Genomic DNA, 24,258 nt, shown 5'->3' with positions numbered 1-24,258 from the left:
GAGTCAGTCTGTCTGAGCGGTCCTTAACCTGTGGAATATATGTACCAGTTGTACGGGGGTGGAGGTACCTAGCCAGGGCTCTCCCACATTTGTTAGAATACTCATAGAAGAAACGTTTGTTCCTGTCCACAGACCTCAAGTAGGTCTGGTTCAGTAATTCCTTCAGTTCCTCGCGGGTATTCAAGAGTTCATTCAATACCGCCTGGGACCCACCACTTTTGTGCTCCTGTTCTAGGGTACTAATCCTGGACAAAAGTGCTAGGGTTTTGGCCGATCTCTCCCGCTTCAGACGGGCCCCGTGCTTAATAAATACAAGTTGAAGCATACCCTTGAGGGCCTCCCACTGTATTGGAAGTGGAGGTTGTTGTCCGGAGTGAGTAGTAAGGAACTCGGCAATTTGCTTACGAATGTCCGCAAGACAAACAGAGTCCTTGAGCAAATTATCATTAAGACGCCATCGCCATGGCGAGGCATATGGGCCTGGGATATCTAAAGCGAGAGAGATCGGGGCATGGTCCGACCACAAGGAAGGAGCCACTGACGCTGCGGGCCTCCACGTAAGGGCATGATGGCTCAAAAAGAACATGTCCAGTCGGCTGTGAGACCGATGAGCCGGGGAATAATAAGTATAGTCTCTGGACTGCGGATGGAGGATTCTCCAAACGTCTATTAGTTGTGATTCCCACAAGGCTTTACGTAGCTTCCGCATTTGGGCTGGAGCCAGAGAGGGTCGTGTCACGGAACAGTCAACAGTCGGGTCCATCGGGAAATTAAAGTCCCCCCCCATAATCACTATGCCCTCCGAGAAGTCCCGCAGCCTAGTCAGAAATCTGCGGCAGACTCGTATCTGATCTCTATTAGGGAGGTACACTGAAGCCAGCGTCAGCAGGTGACCCCAAAGTTTTATTTTTACAAAAACATATCTACCCTTGGGGTCCGTCTGAGAGTCAATAACTTCGTGCTGTAGGCGCCTGTGGATAGCAATAGATGCCCCCCGGGATTTAGCCCCAGAGTGGGTGCTATGGAACCAGGTCGTATAGTATCTATCCCTGAGATTGGGTATGTTGTCGGTGCGGAAGTGGGTTTCCTGTAGGAATAGTAGGTCGGCCCTCAGTTTATGCATACGGAACAATATCTGGCTGCGTTTCTGAGGAATATTCAACCCCCTAGCATTGAGGGAGTAACAGGTGATCGGAGCCATAGTCGTGTCTAGTGCAAGGAAATGGGCTCAGTCCTAAGCGGATAGGTGCGCACTGGGGGGGGATAATAATGGGGTAGGGGGACAACAGTAGGAAAATTTCAAGGAAGGTTAAACGATGGGGAAGGGGATTCAAAAGCAACAAATAACACTATAATAGGCGGCTTCAAAGGCCGCTAAGGTTCTAGGGTCAAATTCTGGCAAAAATGACAGAAATTAGCCTATTGGGGTCAGGTTATACCACGAGTAGACCTGCTAGTCGTGGGGCCCACTGGGAAACGAGCTGTCTATGCAGGACGCCCCCGGGGGCCAGGGACCGCCAAGAGAAAAGAACATCAATGTACAATTATCCATGCCTTACTTTAAACAAAACACTGGCAGAGCGAACATGTATATAAGCAATCAATGTAACAGTGCAAAGTTGTAATTATATAACAAGGCAGCCAACACTGGGCCAACATAAAGGATACGTTTGAGGACCGGAGGCACTGTTCCTGAGTAGGGGGGTAGAGACCCAAGATGTCCTGGAGGATGAGTGCAAGTCCAATTAAAGGCAAAGAGTCCTCATCTCGGCTGGGGGGGACCCTGGACGTCGTCTCCTACTCTGTCAGGAGAGCGTCTCCTGCCCCTCCGGCGAGGGAATCTCTGAGGCCTTGCTGGTTGGAAGGGTAGATTGGGTGGGAGAAAAGAGGGCCAGTCCGATATAAGAACATCCGGTAAATTAAGAGCAGCAAGGAATGCAGGGAGGTCTCCAGGATGACGAAGTGCTGTTGTTAGGCCGTCGCGCCTGACCTGGAGGCGAAACGGGAAGCCCCATGAGTAAGGTATATTCCTGTCCTGTAGAATGTTCAGGAGGGGCTTAAGGGCCCTACGCTTCTGAAGTGTTAGGCGAGACAGGTCAGGCAGCAGCTGGATTTCTGCATCCCGGTAGCGTACTCTGCCGGCCTCCCGTGCTCTATTCATAATTTGCTCCTTGAGCTGGTATCTATGGACTCTGCAGATGATGTCCCTAGGTCGAGACGGATCGTTCGGACGAGGGCCCAGAGCTCGGTGGGCTCTGTCGAGCTCTAATGGAGAGTCCACAGGGACCCCAAGAATGTTGTTGAATATGGCTCTGAGGGTACTGTCGATCTGCTGGTTATCGATAGCTTCTGGTAGTCCCCGCACTCTGATATTATTCCTGCGGCCCCTATTCTCGGCATCATCCATCTGCTCAGAGAGGGCCAGGATTTGTTGTGAGTGAAGAGAGATCTGAGTATCATGGGCTGAGAGTCTTTCAGTAACGGTGCGATAGGAGGACTCGTTGGTGGATACTCTTTGTTCAATCTGTTGGACCTCCTCACGCAGGCCGGCCATCTCTACTCTGTACGATTGTTCAAGGCGAGCCACATAACTCTCCATATCCTCTCTGGTTGGGATGGCTCTGATATGGTTGCGGAGGGCCCGTATGTCTGCCAGCACACCTGCTTCAAGCGGGTTGCGTTGATAATTTGAAAAAGGCTGCGGAGAGATTGAAGCTGCCCTTGTGGGCGATTCACCAAGAGATTGATCAGGATCACTATCCTGGGTGCTGTTGTAGTATAAACGCGGGCTCCTTGATAAGGAGAACTCTGGAGGGCCAGGAGACTGTGCCATCGGTGCACTTTGATGCCAGGTACCAGGAGAGTCTGGAGAGGCTCCTGGGGGACCCCTGATGGTGCCAGCAGGTAAGTGTGGGGGCGATGAGCCTCTCTCGCCCCTCAGCGGAGGGGCCTTCAGGACCTTCACACTTGGGTATAACCCTGCATGGGGGGGAGGTGTATCTGCTGCTGACCCACAAGCAGTGGCCCCCTCAGTGCCTGGGGGGTAGAACTCAGGGGTCAAGGGACATAGGTCTATGGCCTTCCCTGGGTGGGTTCCTGTGGCCTCCTGCACTTGTGAGACCCTTATCGGGTCGAAGTCCAGAACCTCAGGGGGGATTTGCCTCTCACCTGTCGCCACTGGAGCTGTTGAAGGGCTGTGCTGTGGAGAGGCGTCACCCCGGACTGGAGTGAGGCATGTGCCGTTCAGTCCTGACCGGAGGGCAACAAGGCCAGGAGATACTGCGTGGGACCTTTCAGGGGGCCGCGGTGGGGCATTCCCGCTCAGGTCCCTCAGCACCGGAGCGTAGGCGGCCTCCTCTATGCCTTCTGGAGCCGGAGCAGGGTCGGGAGAGGATGGAGCCGCACCAGCACAGTGTGCGCGGTGTTTCGGAGGCCCGGCGGAAGTGCAGGCCCGCGTCTGAGTGTCAGAGGAGGCCGCGACATCCGCCATTATGGCGCGCTCACCTTGCCGCTCCGGGCTCCCGGTATCGAGTCCCTCTGCCGGCTGCGGACCATTTCCCGGTGTGCAGGGAAGGGCTGTGAGGATGGACCCTTGAGGTGAGTCGTCGGGGGGGGCCAGGTCAATCAGGTCCCTCGCGTCCGCTGGCGGAGGCCGCATGTCCTGGGAGGCCTGAGGGACCATGTACCGGTCTATTCCCTTCGGTATGGGCCTCGATGGGGTTGGGGCGGCAGGCCCTGTTCCCCTCTTCTTTCTGGGACCCATGTGGGGAGGAATCAGGCAGGATGGGAATGGATTCAGTGGCGGATTCCTGGCTAAACCCGGGAGCTAAGCAAGGTTGCTTCCTTACTCCTCCATAGCCAGGCCACGCCCCTTGATGTTGGCATTTTTATGGCGCCTGACTGATCAGTTCCGTCTACCCATTGATTACTAACAGCCTTGCCCCACTTAAATACATCGGGCTGTGCTTTGCCGACAGATGTGCTTGTGCCACAATTAGTAAATCCCCCCCATTATGTGAGAAGATCCTGCTGATACAGTGCAATGCATGATTTCGATCACAGAGGAGGACGCGTTCAGTGTTGAACTCTCCTTCTCCTTGACTTTATTCAACAAATTTACCGTATATCTCCCTTCAAAGTAGAGGATGCCACCACACTGGGACAAGAAAGAAACAATAACTAGAAGGTGTTACACATCTTGACATCTTTCTTTTCGTAGTTTATTAGGCCAATTCCTGATGACAGATTCCCTTTAATAGCAGCTAGTGGGGGCTTAATTTATTTATTATTGGTGCATAATAATCATTATTGATGGTCTATATAATTTATTTGTTATGCATATAATGCATTCTATAAATGTAATATATTATTAGATAATATCCAATCATTATGGGGGTACTAGATATATTATAATTCAGCAGGAAGGGTTCACTATGCATATTACAATTCATTATATCCACCCCCTCCATTGTTGGGGTGGCACCACAACTGATACTTGTGAAGTGGTAAATCAGGCTTACCAGTTCCAAGCTCCGATTTAGCGGCCCGCCGTCCACTAGGGAGCTAGCTTGCATAGAAGTTGTTGAATTTGCGGTGTGTTAAAATGGAGCAGCCTCGGCACTGGATTTCTAATGCCCAGGACATAATAAGGATGTAATAGTAAATGCAAATTTACATGAAGTCAGACAAATAAGTACATACTGTAACTTGACAGGGGCTGCAAGATCAAAGTGTCTGTTAAATTTTGTATTTCACGCAAATGTGAGCTGGCCTGCACATAACAACCAGATTACACCCAAAAGTGTTTAGATTTCTCAATTCAAGGCATAATGCAAATACCATAAGAGTTGTGCCTGGACGTACTATAAATGGCCTATACTGTGGTTAGTCCATGGAGACTTGATTGGTGGAGAACCAACCCCCAGACAATAACTTCTACACCAATCAGCTGTTAACACAAATCCAGAAACTGTGCAAGCCCCAACCCCAAATCATGAATCTATGGCCTAACCTCAATAATCTGTGTACTGTACATTGGGGGTCTGTAGTGTGACATGTCTCTTGTCTATTGGACTAACCAGCCAAGAATATGGTGCAGACAGACAGCTGGTGGCATTTTATAGAAATGAGGAGGCTCTAGTATCTACACATTACTCAGGTTTTTAGTTGCTTTATTTGGATGCTATGGGATTTTGTTTTGCTAACTATACCCTAACCTTGGTCAGCTTCAGTGAGATTTAGATTTCAGCTAAAACGAGATTTGTAGCTGAATTTTAAGTCTTGATCCTAGACATGATCTTCTTCAAGAGATGACAGCAAGTATATATTTGTGTAGACAAAGGTGAAGGAGGTGGAATAAGCCGGCATTGTCTACTGTATACACACTAATTGTTTTTAGTGTAAATCAAAGTCTATGTAAGATAAAACAAGAACAGACCAGTCATTCCCAGAGTTTGAGTCTCTACTGAAACTGAAGACCTCACAAGGTGAGACAAGATCACAAAATCCAAAGGAAGATATGAGGGGAAAAGTATAATCATAGAGCTGCCACACATCAGATCATTCAGTATACAACAAGTTCTTCTTATAGATTTGGGTCCTTTTTTTTAATTATTATAGTCACATTTTCTTTTCTGAATTTATGCAACATAGCAGCCATTTATCTACACAATAATTTACTTATAAATCAATGCACATGACGATACTTTCCAGTGACAAATGACATAAAAGTCGCAAATGATCATCACACATCCTAAGTCTTAAAGGGGTATTCTCGTCTTGGCATTCACATTAATTAATCTGCCATTAATAAACATTTCTTCAATTAGATGTTATTAAAAAAAATGTTCCTGTGTGAAGATAATTTTCCATAAATGTAGTGATATGGTCCCTTAGAAACGAGATAGCTTCCTCGGATACGGCCACCTTTGCTGAAGGGATTACACAAATAAACAAAAAGTTTTTGTATATGAAATATCTGAGAATTACTACATGTCCCACAGCCGTCCTGTAGTGATGATCGCTGAAGCCAGGTGGTCAGGGAGGGCTCAGTAGTACATGTCTGGCCACTGCTGCCTAAATGTGACGTGGTCGTAACCGAGGAAGCCATCTCGTTTCTAAGGGACAACATGGCTATGTTTATGGGAAATTATCTTCACACAGAAACATTTTTTTTAATAACATCCAATTGAAGAAATGTTTATATATGGAAGATTAATGAAACTGAATGTGAATGCCGAGACGAGAATACCCCTTTAAAGCGGTTGTCCGGGGTCAGGGCGTTTTGTTTTTAATATTAGTCCGGGAAGTATATACAAAAATCTAACATGCCATACTCACCCCTCTCCAGTGCTCCAGCTTCCCCTATTTGTCACTGCTGGTCTCCGTTTGTATAGAGCGGATCAGTGGTGACATCACATTGCAGGTGACACCCGCTACAGCCTGCAATGGAGAGAGGGACCAGTATAGCATATGTGTTATTTTATACCCCCTGGGTCTGGACAACCCCTTGAAGCTACATGCCGACTTTGTTCCTGCAACATCAAGTGCACGTTACTGAAAATGTATTATAATTTATCTGCGGCATACTGACCCATTAGAGCCTAGTGATGACTTTTTGGTGCAAATAGTTTTTTTTTACTTTCTCTCAATGCAGGCAGTCCCTGAGTTACGTACAGGATTGGTTCTTTAGGTTTGCACTTAAGTTGAATTCTTATGCAAGTTGGGACTGTAATTGTAACTACAGACAAAGTGTTTTGTTTTTTTGTCACTGTGAAAACTGCATTTTCAATATTTTGTGCTGTCATGGGAACAGTAAAGTTCATTACAGATGATCATTGCAGCCTGGGATTAAAGTATAGCAGCGGGCAGAGAGGTCTGTCTGTAAGTCGGGTGTCCTTAAAGGAGTATTCACATTTAGGCAATCAGATTGAATTAATCTGACATATACCATATACGCACACACATTTCTGTATTTTATTTTATTCCCAAAAATGTAGCCATGTTGTCCCTTAGAAACAAGATAGCTTCTTTGGATACAACCACTTCCGTACCCTGGCAGTGGTGGCAGCCCATGCACTGTTAAGTATTGCCTGACTATCTGGATTCAGCTGTCATTACCACACATCTCATATGTGGCATATTTATCAAGCTGTCTGAAAGTCAGAATATTCTTAGTTGCCCATGGCAACCAATCACAGCTCCCCTTTAAAATATTCATGAGCTCTGGTAAAATGAAAGCCAAGCTGTAATTGGTTGCCATGGGCAATTCAAAATATTCTGACTTTCAGACAGCTTGATAAATCTGCCCCAATTTGTTTCTTTGGGCAGTCACTCCAGCAGCTGTGGTCGTATCCAAGGACAACAATGTCATTTCTAAGGTACAACATGGCTTCATTTATGGGAAATTATCACCCAGGTACATTTTTCTTTGATAATATCTAATTGAATCAGATTCATTAAATGCCTAGATGAGAGTACCCCTTTAAGTTGGGGACCACCTGTATTTTAAAAGAAAACACTGACAAGCAAAATGCACATATACCAAATGTTGGCAACCATGTTTTTCAACTAAAAATTGTGCAGGTCTACTTGGTACATTAATCAAACAAGTTACCAATCTTTACTTATGATTGTTCTTAAAGGGGTTGTCTGAAGCTTGAAAAACATGCCACGCCTGACCATGGTTTGTGCTGGTATTGTGAAGAGATGAACGGAGTTTAGTTGCAATACCACGCACTACCCAAGGTCAAGAGAAAAGCCGTTTTGGAGGGAACTAATATGCGTTTGTAAACTTTTGAGTTGCCCCGTTGTCAAGTAATGTAGCAGATTCTTTAGAACTACTAAATGAACACAATTACTAACTGTACTAATACATTGTACATAGAAGAAGCAGAAGTGTTACATTGCTGTAGTCTCTTCTTTCCTTCCACTAATCTTCATCGATAAGGCCAGATTAACTTTCATTATAGAGAACTGATCACTACACATGGGTCAGAGTCGCAGAATGATAATAAGACAAACGTCACAGGAGAGATACTTTAATAAGACATCTCTGGCATAAATAACAAAATAAAAAGGAAAGACGAGAGGCGACATTTCTCTAATGCATACAGCACAATGTAGGGAGCAAGGTACACAACAGCATTATAGGACGATACCAGACAAGAGATGGGGTCAAGAAAATTATCGCAAGTCATCCGAGGTGAACATGCCCTTGGCTCTGCGCAGTATAGAGTCCTTGTTGGCGTCATAGGGGTGCTCCTTAGATGGGATTTCAAGCACAGCGGGAATGGAGAGGTTATGTGCATCAATAGCGTGCCGGATCATCTCAGCAATAAACTGGTTGATCAGTATAATGCCAATATCATCACGCTGAAGAAAACTCCTGGAGGAGAAAAAAAAAAAAAAAAGATTTAATAAAAACTACAATATTCCTACAGCTGCCACAGCCTAAACACAATGCAGCCTAGAAATGGTTTACCAATGCAGCTGAAAGACAATAGGAGTTATCATGAGGAGGTGTATTAACCAACATGAGCACACTCCTAGGGAAGACACCCCACGACACTGAACAGAGGCCATCAGCAAGGTGATCAGGTACATGGAAGCTCAAAGTCTTGGTTTACTACTACTCAAACTAGCAGCACTGTACAAAGACCTTTCCCTCCTAACAGCCAGGATTATGGGGGGTCTCCAAGATCAAAGGTTATGACCAAGGTGTTTATAATAACTGTTTGGTCTGTCAGGGCTGGGGCTCCCATATGTATGGTGGTCACATTCATCTCTATGGGAGACATCCTGGTGGTATTATATGATAGCGGTATGGTAATCTCCTTCCTGTTCTGGATATGGCAATGTCCTTCCTGTACTATGACAGTATTATATGATAGCTCTATGGTAATCTCCTCCTGTACTGGGTGCACCTCCCTCCACTATGTACACTATGGCGGTATTATATGATAGCTCTATGGTAATCTCCTCCTGTACTGGGTGCACCTCCCTCCACTATGTACACCATGGTGGTATTATATAATAGCTGTATGGTGATCTCCTCCTGTACTGTGTGCACCTCCCTCCACTATGGCGGTATTATATGCTAGCTGTGTGGTTACCTCCTGTGGTTACCTGTGTGGTTACCTCCTCCCTCAACTATGTATGATAGCTGTATGGTAATCTCCTCCCTCCATTATGTGCACTATGGCGGTATTATATGATAGCTGTATGGTTATCTCCTCCCTCCACTATGTACACTATGGCGGTATTATATAATAGCTGTATGGTTATCTCCTCCCTCCACTATGGCAGTATTCTATGATAGCTGTATGGTTATCTCCTCCCTCCACTATGTACACTATGGCAGTATTATATGATAGCTGTATGGTTATCTCCTCCTGTACTGTGTGCACCTCCCTCCAATATGTACGCTATGTCAGTATTATATGCTAGCTGTGTGGTTACCTCCTCCCTCAACTATGTACACTATGGCAGTATTATATGATAGCTGTATGGTTATCTCCTCCCTCCATTATGCACACTATGGCGGTATTATATGATAGCTGTATGGTTATCTCCTCCCTCCACTATGTACACTATGGCAGTATTATATGATAGCTGTATGGTAATCTCCTCCCTCCACTATGTACACTATGGCAGTATTATATGATAGCTGTATGGTAATCTCCTCCCTCCACTATGCACACTATGGCGGTATTATATGATAGCTGTATGGTTAACTCCTCCCTCCACTATGTGCACTATGGCAGTATTATATGATAGCTGTATGGTAATCTCCTCCCTCCACTATGTGCACTATGGCAGTATTATATAATAGCTGTATGGTGATCTCCTCCTGTACTGTGTGCACCTCCCTCCAATATGGTGGTATTATATGCTAGCTGTGTGGTTACCTCCTCCCTCCACTATGTACTCTATGGCAATATTCTATTATAGCTGTATGGTTATCTCCTCCCTCCACTATGCACACTATGGCAGTATTATATGATAGCTGTATGGTTATCTCCTCCCTCCACTATGTGCACTATGGCGGTATTATATGATAGCTGTATGGTTAACTCCTCCCTCCACTATGTGCACTATGGCAGTATTATATAATAGCTGTATGGTGATCTCCTCCTGTACTGTGTGCACCTCCCTCCACTATGGTGGTATTATATGCTAGCTGTGTGGTTACCTCCTCCCTCCACTATGTACTCTATGGCAATATTCTATTATAGCTGTCTGGTTATCTCCTCCATCCACTATGCACACTATGGCAGTATTATATGATAGCTGTATGGTTATCTCCTCCCTCCACTATGCACACTATGGCGGTATTATATGATAGCTGTATGTTAACTCCTCCCTCCACTATGTGCACTATGGCAGTATTATATAATAGCTGTATGGTGATCTCCTCCTGTACTGTGTGCACCTCCCTCCACTATGGTGGTATTATATGCTAGCTGTGTGGTTACCTCCTCCCTCCACTATGTACTCTATGGCAATATTCTATTATAGCTGTATGGTTATCTCCTCCATCCACTATGGAAGTATTATATGATAGCTGTATTGTTAACTCCTCCCTCCACTATGTACACTATGGCAGTATTATATGATAGCTGTATTGTTAACTCCTCCCTCCACTATGTACACTATGGCGGTATTATATGATAGCTGTATGGTAATCTCCTCCCTCCACTATGCACACTATGGCAGTATTATATGATAGCTGTATGGTTATCTCCTCCCTCCACTATGCACACTATGGCAGTATTATATAATAGCTGTATGGTTATCTCCTCCCTCCACTATGTACACTATGGCAGTATTATATGATAGCTGTATTGTTATCTCCTCCCTCCACTATGCACACTATGGCGGTATTATATGATAGCTGTATGGTTAACTCCTCCCTCCACTATGTGCACTATGGCAGTATTATATAATAGCTGTATGGTGATCTCCTCCTGTACTGTGTGCACCTCCCTCCACTATGGTGGTATTATATGCTAGCTGTATGGTTATCTCCTCCCTCCACTATGGCAGTATTATATGATAGCTGTATGGTTATCTCCTCCCTCCACTATGTACACTATGGCAGTATTATATAATAGCTGTATGGTGATCTCCTCCCTCCACTATGCACACTATGGCAGTATTATATAATAGCTGTATGGTTATCTCCTCCCTCCACTATGCACACTATGGCAGTATTATATGATAGCTGTATGGTTATCTCCTCCCTCCACTATGCACACTATGGCAGTATTATATGATAGCTGTATGGTAATCTCCTCCCTCCACTATGTGCACTATGGCAGTATTATATGATAGCTGTATGGTAATCTCCTCCCTCCACTATGTGCACTATGGCAGTATTATATGATAGCTGTATGGTTAACTCCTCCCTCCACTATGTGCACTATGGCAGTATTATATAATAGCTGTATGGTTATCTCCTCCCTCCACTATGTACACTATGGCAGTATTATATGATAGCTGTATGGTTAACTCCTCCCTCCACTATGTACACTATGGCAGTATTATATAATAGCTGTATGGTGATCTCCTCCTGTACTGTGTGCACCTCCCTCCACTATGGTGGTATTATATGCTAGCTGTGTGGTTACCTCCTCCCTCCACTATGTACTCTATGGCAATATTCTATGATAGCTGTATGGTAATCTCCTCCCTCTACTATGTACACTATGGCAGTATTATATGATAGCTGTATGGTTATCTCCTCCCTCCACTATGTACACTATGGCGGTATTATATGATATCTCTATGGTGATCTCCTCCCTGTACAGAGTGCACCCATCCTAATACAAATCCTATGAAGAAATAATGAGGTTAAACTTTGAGACAACCCCTTAAATAAGTCTTAGTAAAGTGGTAAAGCAAATGCTGAGCAAGTCTGCAATATATATATAACAATACTATATAGGAACGTGACAGAGGGAAATGTGTGGAGGCCATTGTCACAGGACAGATAACAACGGGGGCAGGAGGCACGGGATAACAACGGGGGCAGGAGGCACGGGATAACAACGGGGGCAGGAGGCACGGGATAACAACGGGGGCAGGAGGCACGGGATAACAACGGGGGCAGGAGGCACGGGATAACAACGGGGGCAGGAGGCACGGGATAACAACGGGGGCAGGAGGCACGGGATAACAACGGGGGCAGGAGGCACGGGATAACAACGGGGGCAGGAGGCACGGGATAACAACGGGGGCAGGAGGCACGGGATAACAACGGGGGCAGGAGGCACGGGATAACAACGGGGGCAGGAGGCACGGGATAACAACGGGGGCAGGAGGCACGGGATAACAACGGGGGCAGGAGGCACGGGATAACAACGGGGGCAGGAGGCACGGGATAACAACGGGGGCAGGAGGCACGGGATAACAACGGGGGCAGGAGGCACGGGATAACAACGGGGGCAGGAGGCACGGGATAACAACGGGGGCAGGAGGCACGGGATAACAACGGGGGCAGGAGGCACGGGATAACAACGGGGGCAGGAGGCACGGGATAACAACGGGGGCAGGAGGCACGGGATAACAACGGGGGCAGGAGGCACGGGATAACAACGGGGGCAGGAGGCACGGGATAACAACGGGGGCAGGAGGCACGGGATAACAACGGGGGCAGGAGGCACGGGATAACAACGGGGGCAGGAGGCACGGGATAACAACGGGGGCAGGAGGCACGGGATAACAACGGGGGCAGGAGGCACGGGATAACAACGGGGGCAGGAGGCACGGGATAACAACGGGGGCAGGAGGCACGGGATAACAACGGGGGCAGGAGGCACGGGATAACAACGGGGGCAGGAGGCACGGGATAACAACGGGGGCAGGAGGCACGGGATAACAACGGGGGCAGGAGGCACGGGATAACAACGGGGGCAGGAGGCACGGGATAACAACGGGGGCAGGAGGCACGGGATAACAACGGGGGCAGGAGGCACGGGATAACAACGGGGGCAGGAGGCACGGGATAACAACGGGGGCAGGAGGCACGGGATAACAACGGGGGCAGGAGGCACGGGATAACAACGGGGGCAGGAGGCACGGGATAACAACGGGGGCAGGAGGCACGGGATAACAACGGGGGCAGGAGGCACGGGATAACAACGGGGGCAGGAGGCACGGGATAACAACGGGGGCAGGAGGCACGGGATAACAACGGGGGCAGGAGGCACGGGATAACAACGGGGGCAGGAGGCACGGGATAACAACGGGGGCAGGAGGCACGGGATAGCAACGGGGGCAGGAGGCACGGGATAGCAACGGGGGCAGGAGGCACGGGATAGCAACGGGGGCAGGAGGCACGGGATAGCAACGGGGGCAGGAGGCACGGGATAGCAACGGGGGCAGGAGGCACGGGATAGCAACGGGGGCAGGAGGCACGGGATAGCAACGGGGGCAGGAGGCACGGGATAGCAACGGGGGCAGGAGGCACGGGATAGCAACGGGGGCAGGAGGCACGGGATAGCAACGGGGGCAGGAGGCACGGGATAGCAACGGGGGCAGGAGGCACGGGATAGCAACGGGGGCAGGAGGCACGGGATAGCAACGGGGGCAGGAGGCACGGGATAGCAACGGGGGCAGGAGGCACGGGATAGCAACGGGGGCAGGAGGCACGGGATAGCAACGGGGGCAGGAGGCACGGGATAGCAACGGGGGCAGGAGGCACGGGATAGCAACGGGGGCAGGAGGCACGGGATAGCAACGGGGGCAGGAGGCACGGGATAGCAACGGGGGCAGGAGGCACGGGATAGCAACGGGGGCAGGAGGCACGGGATAGCAACGGGGGCAGGAGGCACGGGATAGCAACGGGGGCAGGAGGCACGGGATAGCAACGGGGGCAGGAGGCACGGGATAGCAACGGGGGCAGGAGGCACGGGATAGCAACGGGGGCAGGAGGCACGGGATAGCAACGGGGGCAGGAGGCACGGGATAGCAACGGGGGCAGGAGGCACGGGATAGCAACGGGGGCAGGAGGCACGGGATAGCAACGGGGGCAGGAGGCACGGGATAGCAACGGGGGCAGGAGGCACGGGATAGCAACGGGGGCAGGAGGCACGGGATAGCAACGGGGGCAGGAGGCACGGGATAACAACGGGGGCAGGAGGCACGGGATAACAACGGGGGCAGGAGGCACGGGATAACAACGGGGGCAGGAGGCACGGGATAACAACGGGGGCAGGAGGCACGGGATAATAACGGGGGCAGGAGGCACAGGACACAGCACTCCAGTTCTGGGCAGATGATTCCTGGGCAGGATCTCTATGTTTTCAGTAAACATGTTCTCTGCTATGAATGGAAACACACAGCCATTGTCTGGACGGAAAATCAGCATTGCTGCCTGTGGTGACAACTTGTGACCGGCACAAAGGGGAACTGAGGAAATACCCAAATCTGAAGTCCTAACCTCAATGTCTCTTCTAGGTTCTCCCATCTGATCAGTTAGGGTCCAACTTCTGAGACCCCAATAATCACATGTACAGATGCGTCTAGGTCTCTCCCTGCTAGATCCCCCTTACCAAATAACTGCATTACAGGTCACTGACTCATGACATGACCCCTGCTCTGACAACCTGGATCTCTTTAAATGAAAACTATCACATGCACTTTTCTGGGTTTATTTTCACACACACTGCTGATTTTTTTGGCAGAAATTACTGCAGCAATCCCTGATGTGTGACTGCATCCTACAGGTGCAGAGGCGCCGCTGCACAGGACACTGCAGCCCTGAGGTCTGTGCTGTCATATAAGGTATGGGGGAGGGGGGAGGGGGCACAGCTCTTGTCTCCAGGAGCCCACTAAATGCTGCACACAGGGCACAGGCAAGACACCCCAGCACCGCACGGCTCCCCAGCACTGCCTCTCACCTGAAGGTCTCCTCAATCTCCGTAACACTCGTCTCCTTCTCCACAACCAGGAAATTTGGCTTACGGTTCTTGTTCAGTTCTCCAATCCCTCCCAGCAGGAATCCGGTGCAGGTGTCCTCATCCCCGATCACTGCGATCAGCTTACCACGTACCAGGCCCGCCATCTTCTCTCTGCGCTATCAGCTGGGAGCTCACACACACACAAGCACAGCTTCCTCAGGCCGAGCTCTGCTGTAGGTCATGTGACTGCGGGTAATATGTCAGCTGACACAGGGGGCGGGTCTCTGTCCTCCTGACTGGGCGGAGCTCAGTGTGGAGGATGTGAAGGTCACAGTTACAGATGGGTGGAGGTGCTGGAGGGCGGTGGTGGGAGATGTGCCGGGCTCTTCTCATCTGTGTACAACGCTGGTTCACACCATGAGGGAGGGCACCCCGTACAGGGAGGAGATCACCATACAGCTATCATATGATACTGCCATAGTGCACATAGTGGAGGGAGGAGATTACCATACAGCTATCATATAATACTGCCAAAGTGTGCATAGTGGAAGGAGCTACACCCAGTATAGGAGGAGATCACCATATAGCTATTATATAATACTGCCATAGTGTACATAGTGGAGGGAGGAGAAAGCCATACAGCTATCATATGATACTGCCATAGTGTACATAGTGGAAGGAGCTACACCCAGTATAGGAGGAGATCACCATACAGCTATTATATAATACTGCCATAGTGGAGGGAGGAGATTACCATACAGCTATCATATAATACTGCCATAGTGTACTTAATGGAGGGAGGAGATAACCATACAGCTATCATATGATACTGCCATAGTGTACATAGTGGAAGGAGCTACACCCAGTATAGGAGGAGATCACCATACAGCTATTATAAAATACTGCCATAGTGGAGGGAGGAGATTACCATACAGCTATCATATAATACCGCCATAGTGTGCATAGTGGAGGGAGGAGATAACCATACAGCTATCATATAATACTGACATAGCGTACATAGTGGAGGAAGGAGATAACCATACAGCTATCATATAATACTGCCATAGCGTACATAGTGGAGGGAGGAGATTACCATACAGCTATCATATAATACCGCCATAGTGTACATAGTGGAGGGAGGAGATTACCATACAGCTATCATATAATACTGCCATAGTGTACATAGTAGAGGGAGGAGATAACCATACAGCTATCATATAATACTGCCATAGTGTACATAGTGGAGGGAGGAGATAACCATACAGCTATCATATAATACTGCCATAGTGTGCATAGTGGAAGGAGCTACACCCAGTATAGAAGGAGATCACCATACAGCTATCATATAATACTGCCATAGTGGAGGGAGGAGATTACCATACAGCTATCATATAATACCGCCATAGTGTACATAGTGGAGGAAGGAGATCACCATACAGCTATCATATAATACCGCCATAGTATACATAATGGAGGGAGGAGATAACCATATAGCTATCATATAATACCGCCATAGTGAACATAAGGGAGGGAGGAGATAACCATACAGCTATCATATAATACAGCCATAGTGTACATAGTGGAGGGAGGAGATAACCATACAGCTATCATATAATACCACCATAGTGTACATAGTGGAGGAAGGTGCACCAAGTACAGGGAAGAGATAACCACACAGCTAGCATATAATACCGCCATAGTGTACATAGTGGAGGGAGGAGATAACCATACAGCTATCATATAATACTGCCATAGTGTACATAGTGGAGGGAGGAGATAACCATACAGCTATCATATAATACTGCCATAGTGTACATAGTGGAGGGAGGAGATAACCATACAGCTATCATATAATACTGCCATAGTGTACATAGTGGAGGGAGGAGATAACCATACAGCTATCATATAATACTGCCATAGTGTACATAGTGGCAGGAAGATATCACCATACAACTATCAAATAATTCTGCCATAGTGTACATAGTGAAGGGAGCCCTACCCAGTACAGGGAGGAGATTACCATACAGCTATCATATAATACCGCCATAGTGTACATAATGGAGGGAGAAGATTACCATACAGCTATCATATAATACTGTCATAGTGTATATAAGGGAGGGAGGAGCTAACCATACAGCTATCATATAATACTGCCATAGTGTGCATAGTGGAGGGAGGAGATAACCATACAGCTATCATATAATACCACCATAGTGTACATAGTGGAGGAAGGTGCACCAAGTACAGGGAAGAGATAACCACACAGCTAGCATATAATACCGCCATAGTGTACATAGTGGAGGGAGGAGATAACCATACAGCTATCATATAATACTGCCATAGTGTACATAGTGGAGGGAGGAGATAACCATACAGCTATCATATAATACTGCCATAGTGTACATAGTGGAGGGAGGAGATAACCATACAGCTATCATATAATACTGCCATAGTGTACATAGTGGAGGGAGGAGATAACCATACAGCTATCATATAATACTGCCATAGTGTACATAGTGGAGGGAGGAGATAACCATACAGCTATCATATAATACCGCCATAGTGTACTTAATGGAGGGAGGAGATAACCATACAGCTATCATATAATACTGTCATAGTGTACATAAGGGAGGGAGGAGATAACCATACAGCTATCATATAATACCAACTTAGCGAACATAGTGGAGGGAGGTGCACCAAGTACAGGGAAGAGATAACCACACAACTAGCATATAATACCGCCATAGTGTACATAGTAGAGGGAGGAGATAACCACACAGCTATCATATAATACCACCATAGTGTACATAATGGAGGGAGGTGCACCCAGTACAGGGAATAGATAACCACACAGCTAGCATATAATACCGCCATACTGTACATAGTAGAGGGAGCTGCACTCAGTACAGGAAGGAGATCACCATACAGCTATCATATAATACCGCCATAGTGTACATAGTGGAGGGAGGAGATAACCATACAGCTATCATATAATACCGCCATAGAGTACATAATGGAGGGAGGTGCACCCAGTACAGGGAGAAGTTAACCATACAACTATCAAATAATTCTGCCATAGTGTACATAGTTGAGGGAGCTGCACCCAGTACCCAGCTGGGGTGTTCAGGGAGAAGATAACTATACAGCTATCATATAATACCGCTATACTGTATAGTGGAGGGAGATGCACCAAGTACAGGCAGTCCCCGGGTTACATACAAGATAGGGTCTGTAGGTTTGTTCTTAAGTTGAATTTGTATGTAAGTCGGAACCGTATACTTTATCATTGTAATCCCAGACAGAACTTTTTTGGTCTCTGTGACAATTGCATTTTAAAAATGTTGGGTCATGTTGGTTGTCATAAGAACCAGGATTAACACTAAAGCTTCATTACAGACATATTTGATAACTGTTACCGCTGATCATTGTAGCCTAGGACTAAAGTACAATAAATTACCAAAATCCAGAGGTCCGTTTGTAATTAGGGGTTGTATGTAAGTCGTGTGTTCTTAAGTAGGGGACCGCCTGTACACGGAGGAGATTCCAATATAAAGTGGGAAAGTATTCAGACCCATTTATATTTTTCATTATGTGTTTCATTGCGGCCAATTGGTAAGATCAAAAATTCTTCTTTTCTATTGTTCCGTAATGTACACTCTGCTCCCCATCTTGAATGTACAGATATTGTTGCTAATTTATTAAACAAGAAAAACTTAAATATCACATGGCCATAAGTATTCAGCCCCTCTGCTCAGTACTGAGTAGAAGCATTTTTTGAGCTAGTACAGCCTTGAGTCTTCTTGGGAATAATATAACATGTTCTTCACACCTGGGTTTGGGGATCCTCTGCCTCTTCCTTGCAGATCCTCTGCACCTCCCTCAGGTTGGATGGTGAATACTGGTGGAAGCCATTTTGAAGTCTCTCCAGAGATGCTCAATTGGGTTTAGGTCAGGGCTCTGGCGGAATGGTCACAGAGTGGTTCTAAAGCCATGGCTTTATTTTAAGCTGTGTCCTTAGGGTCATTGGCCTGGATTTATCAGGTGTAGTGCAAACCGGACTACGTGCAGTTTGTCTGTGGAGTGTGCCAGATAATTGAATACTGGTGCACGTTCTGCAATAATCTGATATGCCCTGCATTGCCCGTGCACCATCTTTTTTTTTTTTTGCTGCACTTTTAACATACAGCGGCAACAATTCTGTTGAGTTGCAGTAAGCACAATGTAGCGCACAGTCCTAATTGGCACCAGAATGCCCTTTGCAGAGTTTTGTGGTACGGTGAACACAGTGCAGCTGCGACTGTGAACTGGCGCAGACACGTTATAAATACATGTGTAAGCAGTTTGCACATTCTTTTCAGTGCAAAGACAGTCAGAAAACTGGCGCAAACATTATATAAAAAAATAAATCAGGGTCATTGTCTTGTTGGAAGGTGAACATTCGGCCCAGTCTGTGGTCCAGAGCACTCTGGAAGAGGTTTTCATCCAGGATATCTCTGTACTTGGCTGCATTCATCTTTCTTTAATTACAATCAATCGTCCTGTCCCTACAGCTAAAAAACACCCCTATAAACTGATGCTGCCACCACCATGTTACACAGCTGGAATTGTGTTTTTCTCCACACATACCACTTAGAATTAAAACCAAAATATTTGTCTCAGCAGAGAATTTATTTCTCATAGTCTGGAAATCCTTCATGTTTCTTTTTGTAAACTGCATTCACGTTGCACTGAGGACGCTGCCATAAAGTCCTGACTTGTGGAGGGCTGCACCATCTCCCTACTGCATCTTTATCTCTCTCACCAAAGCTCTTTTCCAACAATTGCTTAGATTGGCTGGACGACCAGGTTGAGGAAGAGTTGCAGTCATCCCAAACTTTTTTCATTAAGGATTATGGAGGCCACTGCGCTCTTCGGGAACCTTGAGTGCTGCAGACATTCTTTTGTAACATTGGCCAGATCTGTGCCTTGCCACAATTCTGTCTCTGAGCTCCTTGGGTAGTTTTTCAGACCTTGTGATTCTCAGATAGATTATCATACATCTATCTTATAATACCACCATACTGTACATAGTGTTGGGAGGTGCAACCAGTACAGGAGGAGATTACCATACATCTATCTTATAATACCACCTTATTTGTACATAGTGGATGGATGTGCGCCCAGTAGAGGGAAGAGATTACCATACAGCTATCATATAATAACACCATACTGTACATAGTGGTGGGAGGTGCACCCAGTACAGGAGGAGATTACCATACATCTATCTTATAATACCACCTTATTTGTACATAGTGGATGGAGGTGCATCCAGTAGAGGGAAGAGATTACCATACAGCTATCATATAATACCACCATACTGTACATAGTGGTGGGAGGTGCACCCAGTACAGGAGGAGATTACCATACATCTATCTTATAATACCACCTTATTTGTACATAGTGGATGGAGGTGCATCCAGTAGAGGGAAGAGATTACCATACAGCTATCATATAATACCACCATACTGTACATAGTGGTGGGAGGTGCACCCAGTACAGGAGGAGATTACCATACATCTATCTTATAATACCACCTTATTTGTACATAGTGGATGGAGGTGCATCCAGTAGAGGGAAGAGATTACATACAGCTATCATATAATAACACCATACTGTACATAGTGGTGGGAGGTGCACCCAGTACAGGAGGAGATTACCATACATCTATCTTATAATACCACCTTATTTGTACATAGTGGATGGATGTGCGCCCAGTAGAGGGAAGAGATTACCATACAGCTACCATAGAGCTATAGAACTATAATTAAAGATGTAGTTTTTGGAAGAATGGCACGCTTTCAGATGTTGTTATTACAAGAAATGAATCCGATTTCTTTACAATGATGCTGTGGATGAGACCTACAAGTTGTAACGTAATATGGCCCATGCAGTAAGTAAATCACAGTAGACACCAGGCACATTAGCAATGCATTTTTATTTTCTTTAGTATGCACCAATCATTCATCTATAACAAATGACACATGTTTATGATCACCATTGATGCATAGAAAATATCTTCCTATAAAATGCAGTCACATAGTCAGTACCATGTGATATTGGCTCCGCCCTTATAACAGTGCTACGACAACCAATTATATTATTTAGAGACAGTTCTGATAGAGGTCATAGAGTTTGCATATTAATGGTTAACATCTAAATTTGTACGGTTTACAGGATCCTGCATTGGTTCACATGATGAGGATTTCCTGCATGTTTCCTGCAACGGGATGCTACTAAACTCCAATGGGAAGGTGCAACAAAAACCAAAAGAAACCTCTTGGTTGTTGTTTATCAGCAGCTTATGGCAATTTTTAATGCTAGCTGTCAGAAAATATAATCACGATTCAATATCAAAACCTAAAAGCAGTTTCCCAATAACCAAAACTGACCATGATTTGACTCCATGACCTCTATCGCCTACCCTAGACCTTTTACCCAAAAGTACCCTCCCCACAAATAAAAATAGAAAACAAAGCGCATATAAAACAAAACGGATAGCAACATTAGAAAATAAAACATCAACCATAATATATAGGAAGATTTTGTAAAAAGCAGAAAAGACATGGACATTGTGGGTGATGTGCACACTTGTTTTTCCTTTACCATGCCATTATCCTACAGGAAAGTCCTTAGGTTGGATGAACAAAGGCACTTTGTGAATTATTGCTATAACAGTTTTTTTTTATCAGTGCATTTGCATAAAAAATCATAAGAGCCTGTCCCTCACTGGCAAGTTAGTAGGCCTTTTACAAAGCCTATGGGGTTATGAATCATTTTTCAAGGAACAGAGACTTGGAAGGGACTTCCAGGAACATTCTGGTCACCCCACTTGACAATGAGGATATAATCCCCTTTGTCTTTTACAGTGTAGGTCACATTGTACAATCGATTTCCCATGTGCTTCACATATACTTCCTCACATGGTGTCTTGGGACCATGGACTCCTACCATCAGCATGTTGGTGCCTGTGGAATAGAAAGAAAAAAGTCACACATAGAACATAGAAATAAGTCACACTGTGATAAAGATTTTTGGAGCAGATGTATTGTTATAGACAGTGATTTCCTAGCAGTTGAGGTCAATATACTATCCAAAATTTAATTAACTTCTTGCCACTCATTCTTGTAACACATTACAGGAACAGACTTAAACTATAAAAAGTGTTTCTTTATGCCTCTGATGCTGAACCTTTTAGAGGTCGAGTGTCCAAATTACGATCAAAACCAACACAGCGATTTTAAGTGGTGGTCCTGGTAGTAATGTACTAGGGGTTTTGGATTAGGGTCCTTCCTACATCATTTCTCTTTTAAGGCCACCAAGCCTACTAAGCGGGTAATACTGCATATTTTTTTGGTCGCCAAGATTACAATTGCCCGCCAATGGAAATCTAAAATTAACTTTGGTCTGTTTAAAGCTAAGTTAGCCTACCACTTTAACCTACCACTTTAAAATCGTAGTCAGCCTTGTTCTTTTTTTTCATGTAGGTAATTGGGCTATGGGCATGGTTTCTTGTTTTCTTTATTAGAAGCACTTTTGTACTGTTTCTTATATGCTCAGGATTTGTTAAGTCTATGACGCATCTTTGTTTCTTGACTACAGTGTACAATTTTTTTCACTTGTTATAATATGCAATAAAAAGTTAAAGGGGTTGTCCTCTTTCAGCAAATAATTGATATTGTTTCTGTAAGGACGAGTTACACAATTTTCCAATATACTTTCTGTATCAATTCCTCACAGTTTTCTAGATCTCCGCTTGCTGTCCTGCTATAGAAAACTTCTATGTTTACTTTCACTGAATAGAAATGTATCCATGGTATGTGAAGGACAAGCTGTTACCATAAGCTCTGATTATGCCCTGTGATAATAACGTATCACGTACCTCCATGTCCATCACATTACCATGGGCAGATTTCAATCCACTGAAAGTAAACATAGAAGCTTTCTATAGCAGGACAGCAAGCAGAGATCTAGAAGACTGTGAGAAATTGATACATAAAGTATATTGGAAAATTGTGTAACTCGTCCTTACCATAACTTTTCCTTACACAAATTATATCTATTATTTGCTGAAAGTGGACAATCCCTCTGTGAAGTAACTGCTCTGCCACAACTTTCAATTGCATCAACTTTCTGAGGCTAACTATACAGCTTAAAGGAGGGAAAATTTTGATTATAATTTTTGTCCAGCAGTGAACACGGCATGTCCTTTGTTGCAAAAAAAGTGCAGGTTAATGCACTGAGTCTGGCAAACCCTGTGCTAAGGGGAGACAGCCTGGGTGTTTACATCGTGGGCACCGGTGCCATAGGTTTGCCACCACTGCTTTATGCATTCTTTATAAGGTCTAAAACATATAGTAAGCTGTTTTTTTTTCAATATTATGCATGTGTGCACTGAGAAAAAGACACATTTGGCTTATGTTATTGTAACAAGAGAAGGTCAATGGCTACATTACAGCATCTGCATCTGTATTTTTATTATATAAAGGTGTAAACACTGTAAATAGTGACACATTGTTAAACCATTGTTAATAAACTCTTGTTTATGTTAAAGGGGAAGTATTAATACGGCAGAGTTAGTACACTCATTCTTACCTGCTTTGCTGCAGTCCACAGTAAAGGTGTTTTTCTGTCCAACAAAAGCTTTTGAGAGACCAGGTCCTCTAGAGACTACTTTAGATGCATCAGATGCAAATTTGGGCACGGCCATTCCATAGCCTCCTACAGAGGCAGAGGACTTTGTAACAGTTTCTACCAGCACTGTAGAGGTTTCATGTAGACTGTGACCACCAGAGAGCCTTACTCCTATTTAGAGTAAAACAAAAATGTTTTGTGACTGACACATAATTGAGAAAAACTTGTTTTGGCTGAGGGTTTTATTAAGTACCCCTTACCTGTCACGCGGGCTTTGAATGGACTTCCAACTATGTGTTGGGGTCCTCCATATTTAATTGAGATCAGATAATTTCCAGGTGCCATTGGAGTATATGATACTTTATAACCCTCGGGAGAGTCTTGACAATCCAGCTTCACCTTTGAAGGTCCATCAATAGTCACAGATAAAGATCCAGATCCAGCATTCAAAGTATTTACTATAAATTCTGAAGGTCTGCCTGTATAAAGAACACAAAAGAGAAGGTTGGCGAGGATTAAGAAAGGCCAAGGACAATTTTATGATCCTCAAATTAGAACACAGAAAACATATTTTTATTACTCTGGAGTTGTACACCTATAACTACATCTAAGTGACCTAAGTGCTATAAATCTGACATCAATATAACAAAAGTTACAATCATCAAAAACAAAATAACTTTTTTTA

General features: G+C 45.6%; 2 protein-coding genes across 5 annotated transcripts in view; both read right to left on the bottom strand.

Moving 5' to 3' along the window:
* Nucleotides 1–8,023: 8,023 nt before the first annotated feature.
* On the bottom strand, nucleotides 8,024–15,175 carry ATP6V1F (ATPase H+ transporting V1 subunit F). The gene is made up of 2 exons (XM_072147542.1): nucleotides 14,904–15,175; nucleotides 8,024–8,386 (listed from the first exon to the last, which is right to left on the bottom strand). Exons 1-2 carry the CDS (start codon nucleotides 15,065–15,067, stop codon nucleotides 8,185–8,187), a joined length of 366 nt encoding a protein of 121 aa, XP_072003643.1. The 5' UTR covers nucleotides 15,068–15,175; the 3' UTR covers nucleotides 8,024–8,184.
* A 5,683-nt stretch (nucleotides 15,176–20,858) lies between these two features.
* Nucleotides 20,859–24,258, bottom strand: part of FLNC (filamin C) — a 44,919-nt gene continuing 41,519 nt past the window's right edge. For all 4 annotated transcript variants that reach the window (XM_072147537.1, XM_072147538.1, XM_072147539.1 and 1 more), the window contains 3 exons: nucleotides 23,834–24,052; nucleotides 23,535–23,744; nucleotides 20,859–21,907 (listed from right to left, as the gene is read on the bottom strand). In XM_072147537.1, coding sequence (XP_072003638.1) covers nucleotides 21,720–21,907; nucleotides 23,535–23,744; nucleotides 23,834–24,052 — 617 coding nt within the window. In that variant the 3' untranslated portion in view covers nucleotides 20,859–21,719. The remainder of the gene's footprint in view (nucleotides 21,908–23,534; nucleotides 23,745–23,833; nucleotides 24,053–24,258) is intronic.

Source organism: Engystomops pustulosus, chromosome 4 (assembly GCF_040894005.1).
Source record: "Engystomops pustulosus chromosome 4, aEngPut4.maternal, whole genome shotgun sequence".
NCBI lineage: Eukaryota > Metazoa > Chordata > Amphibia > Anura > Leptodactylidae > Engystomops > Engystomops pustulosus.
Note: the sequence above shows the minus strand (reverse complement) of the source record. Positions and strands in the feature narration are given on the sequence as shown.

Coding starts and splice junctions, on each gene's coding strand:
- ATP6V1F (XM_072147542.1), bottom strand. CDS start 15,067: ATGGCGGGCCTGGTACGTGGTAAGCTGATCGCAGTGATCGGGGATGAG. Junction 8,387..14,903: donor GAGATTGAGGAGACCTTCAG/GTGAGAGGCAGT, acceptor TTTCTCCTCCAG/GAGTTTTCTTCAGCGTGATG.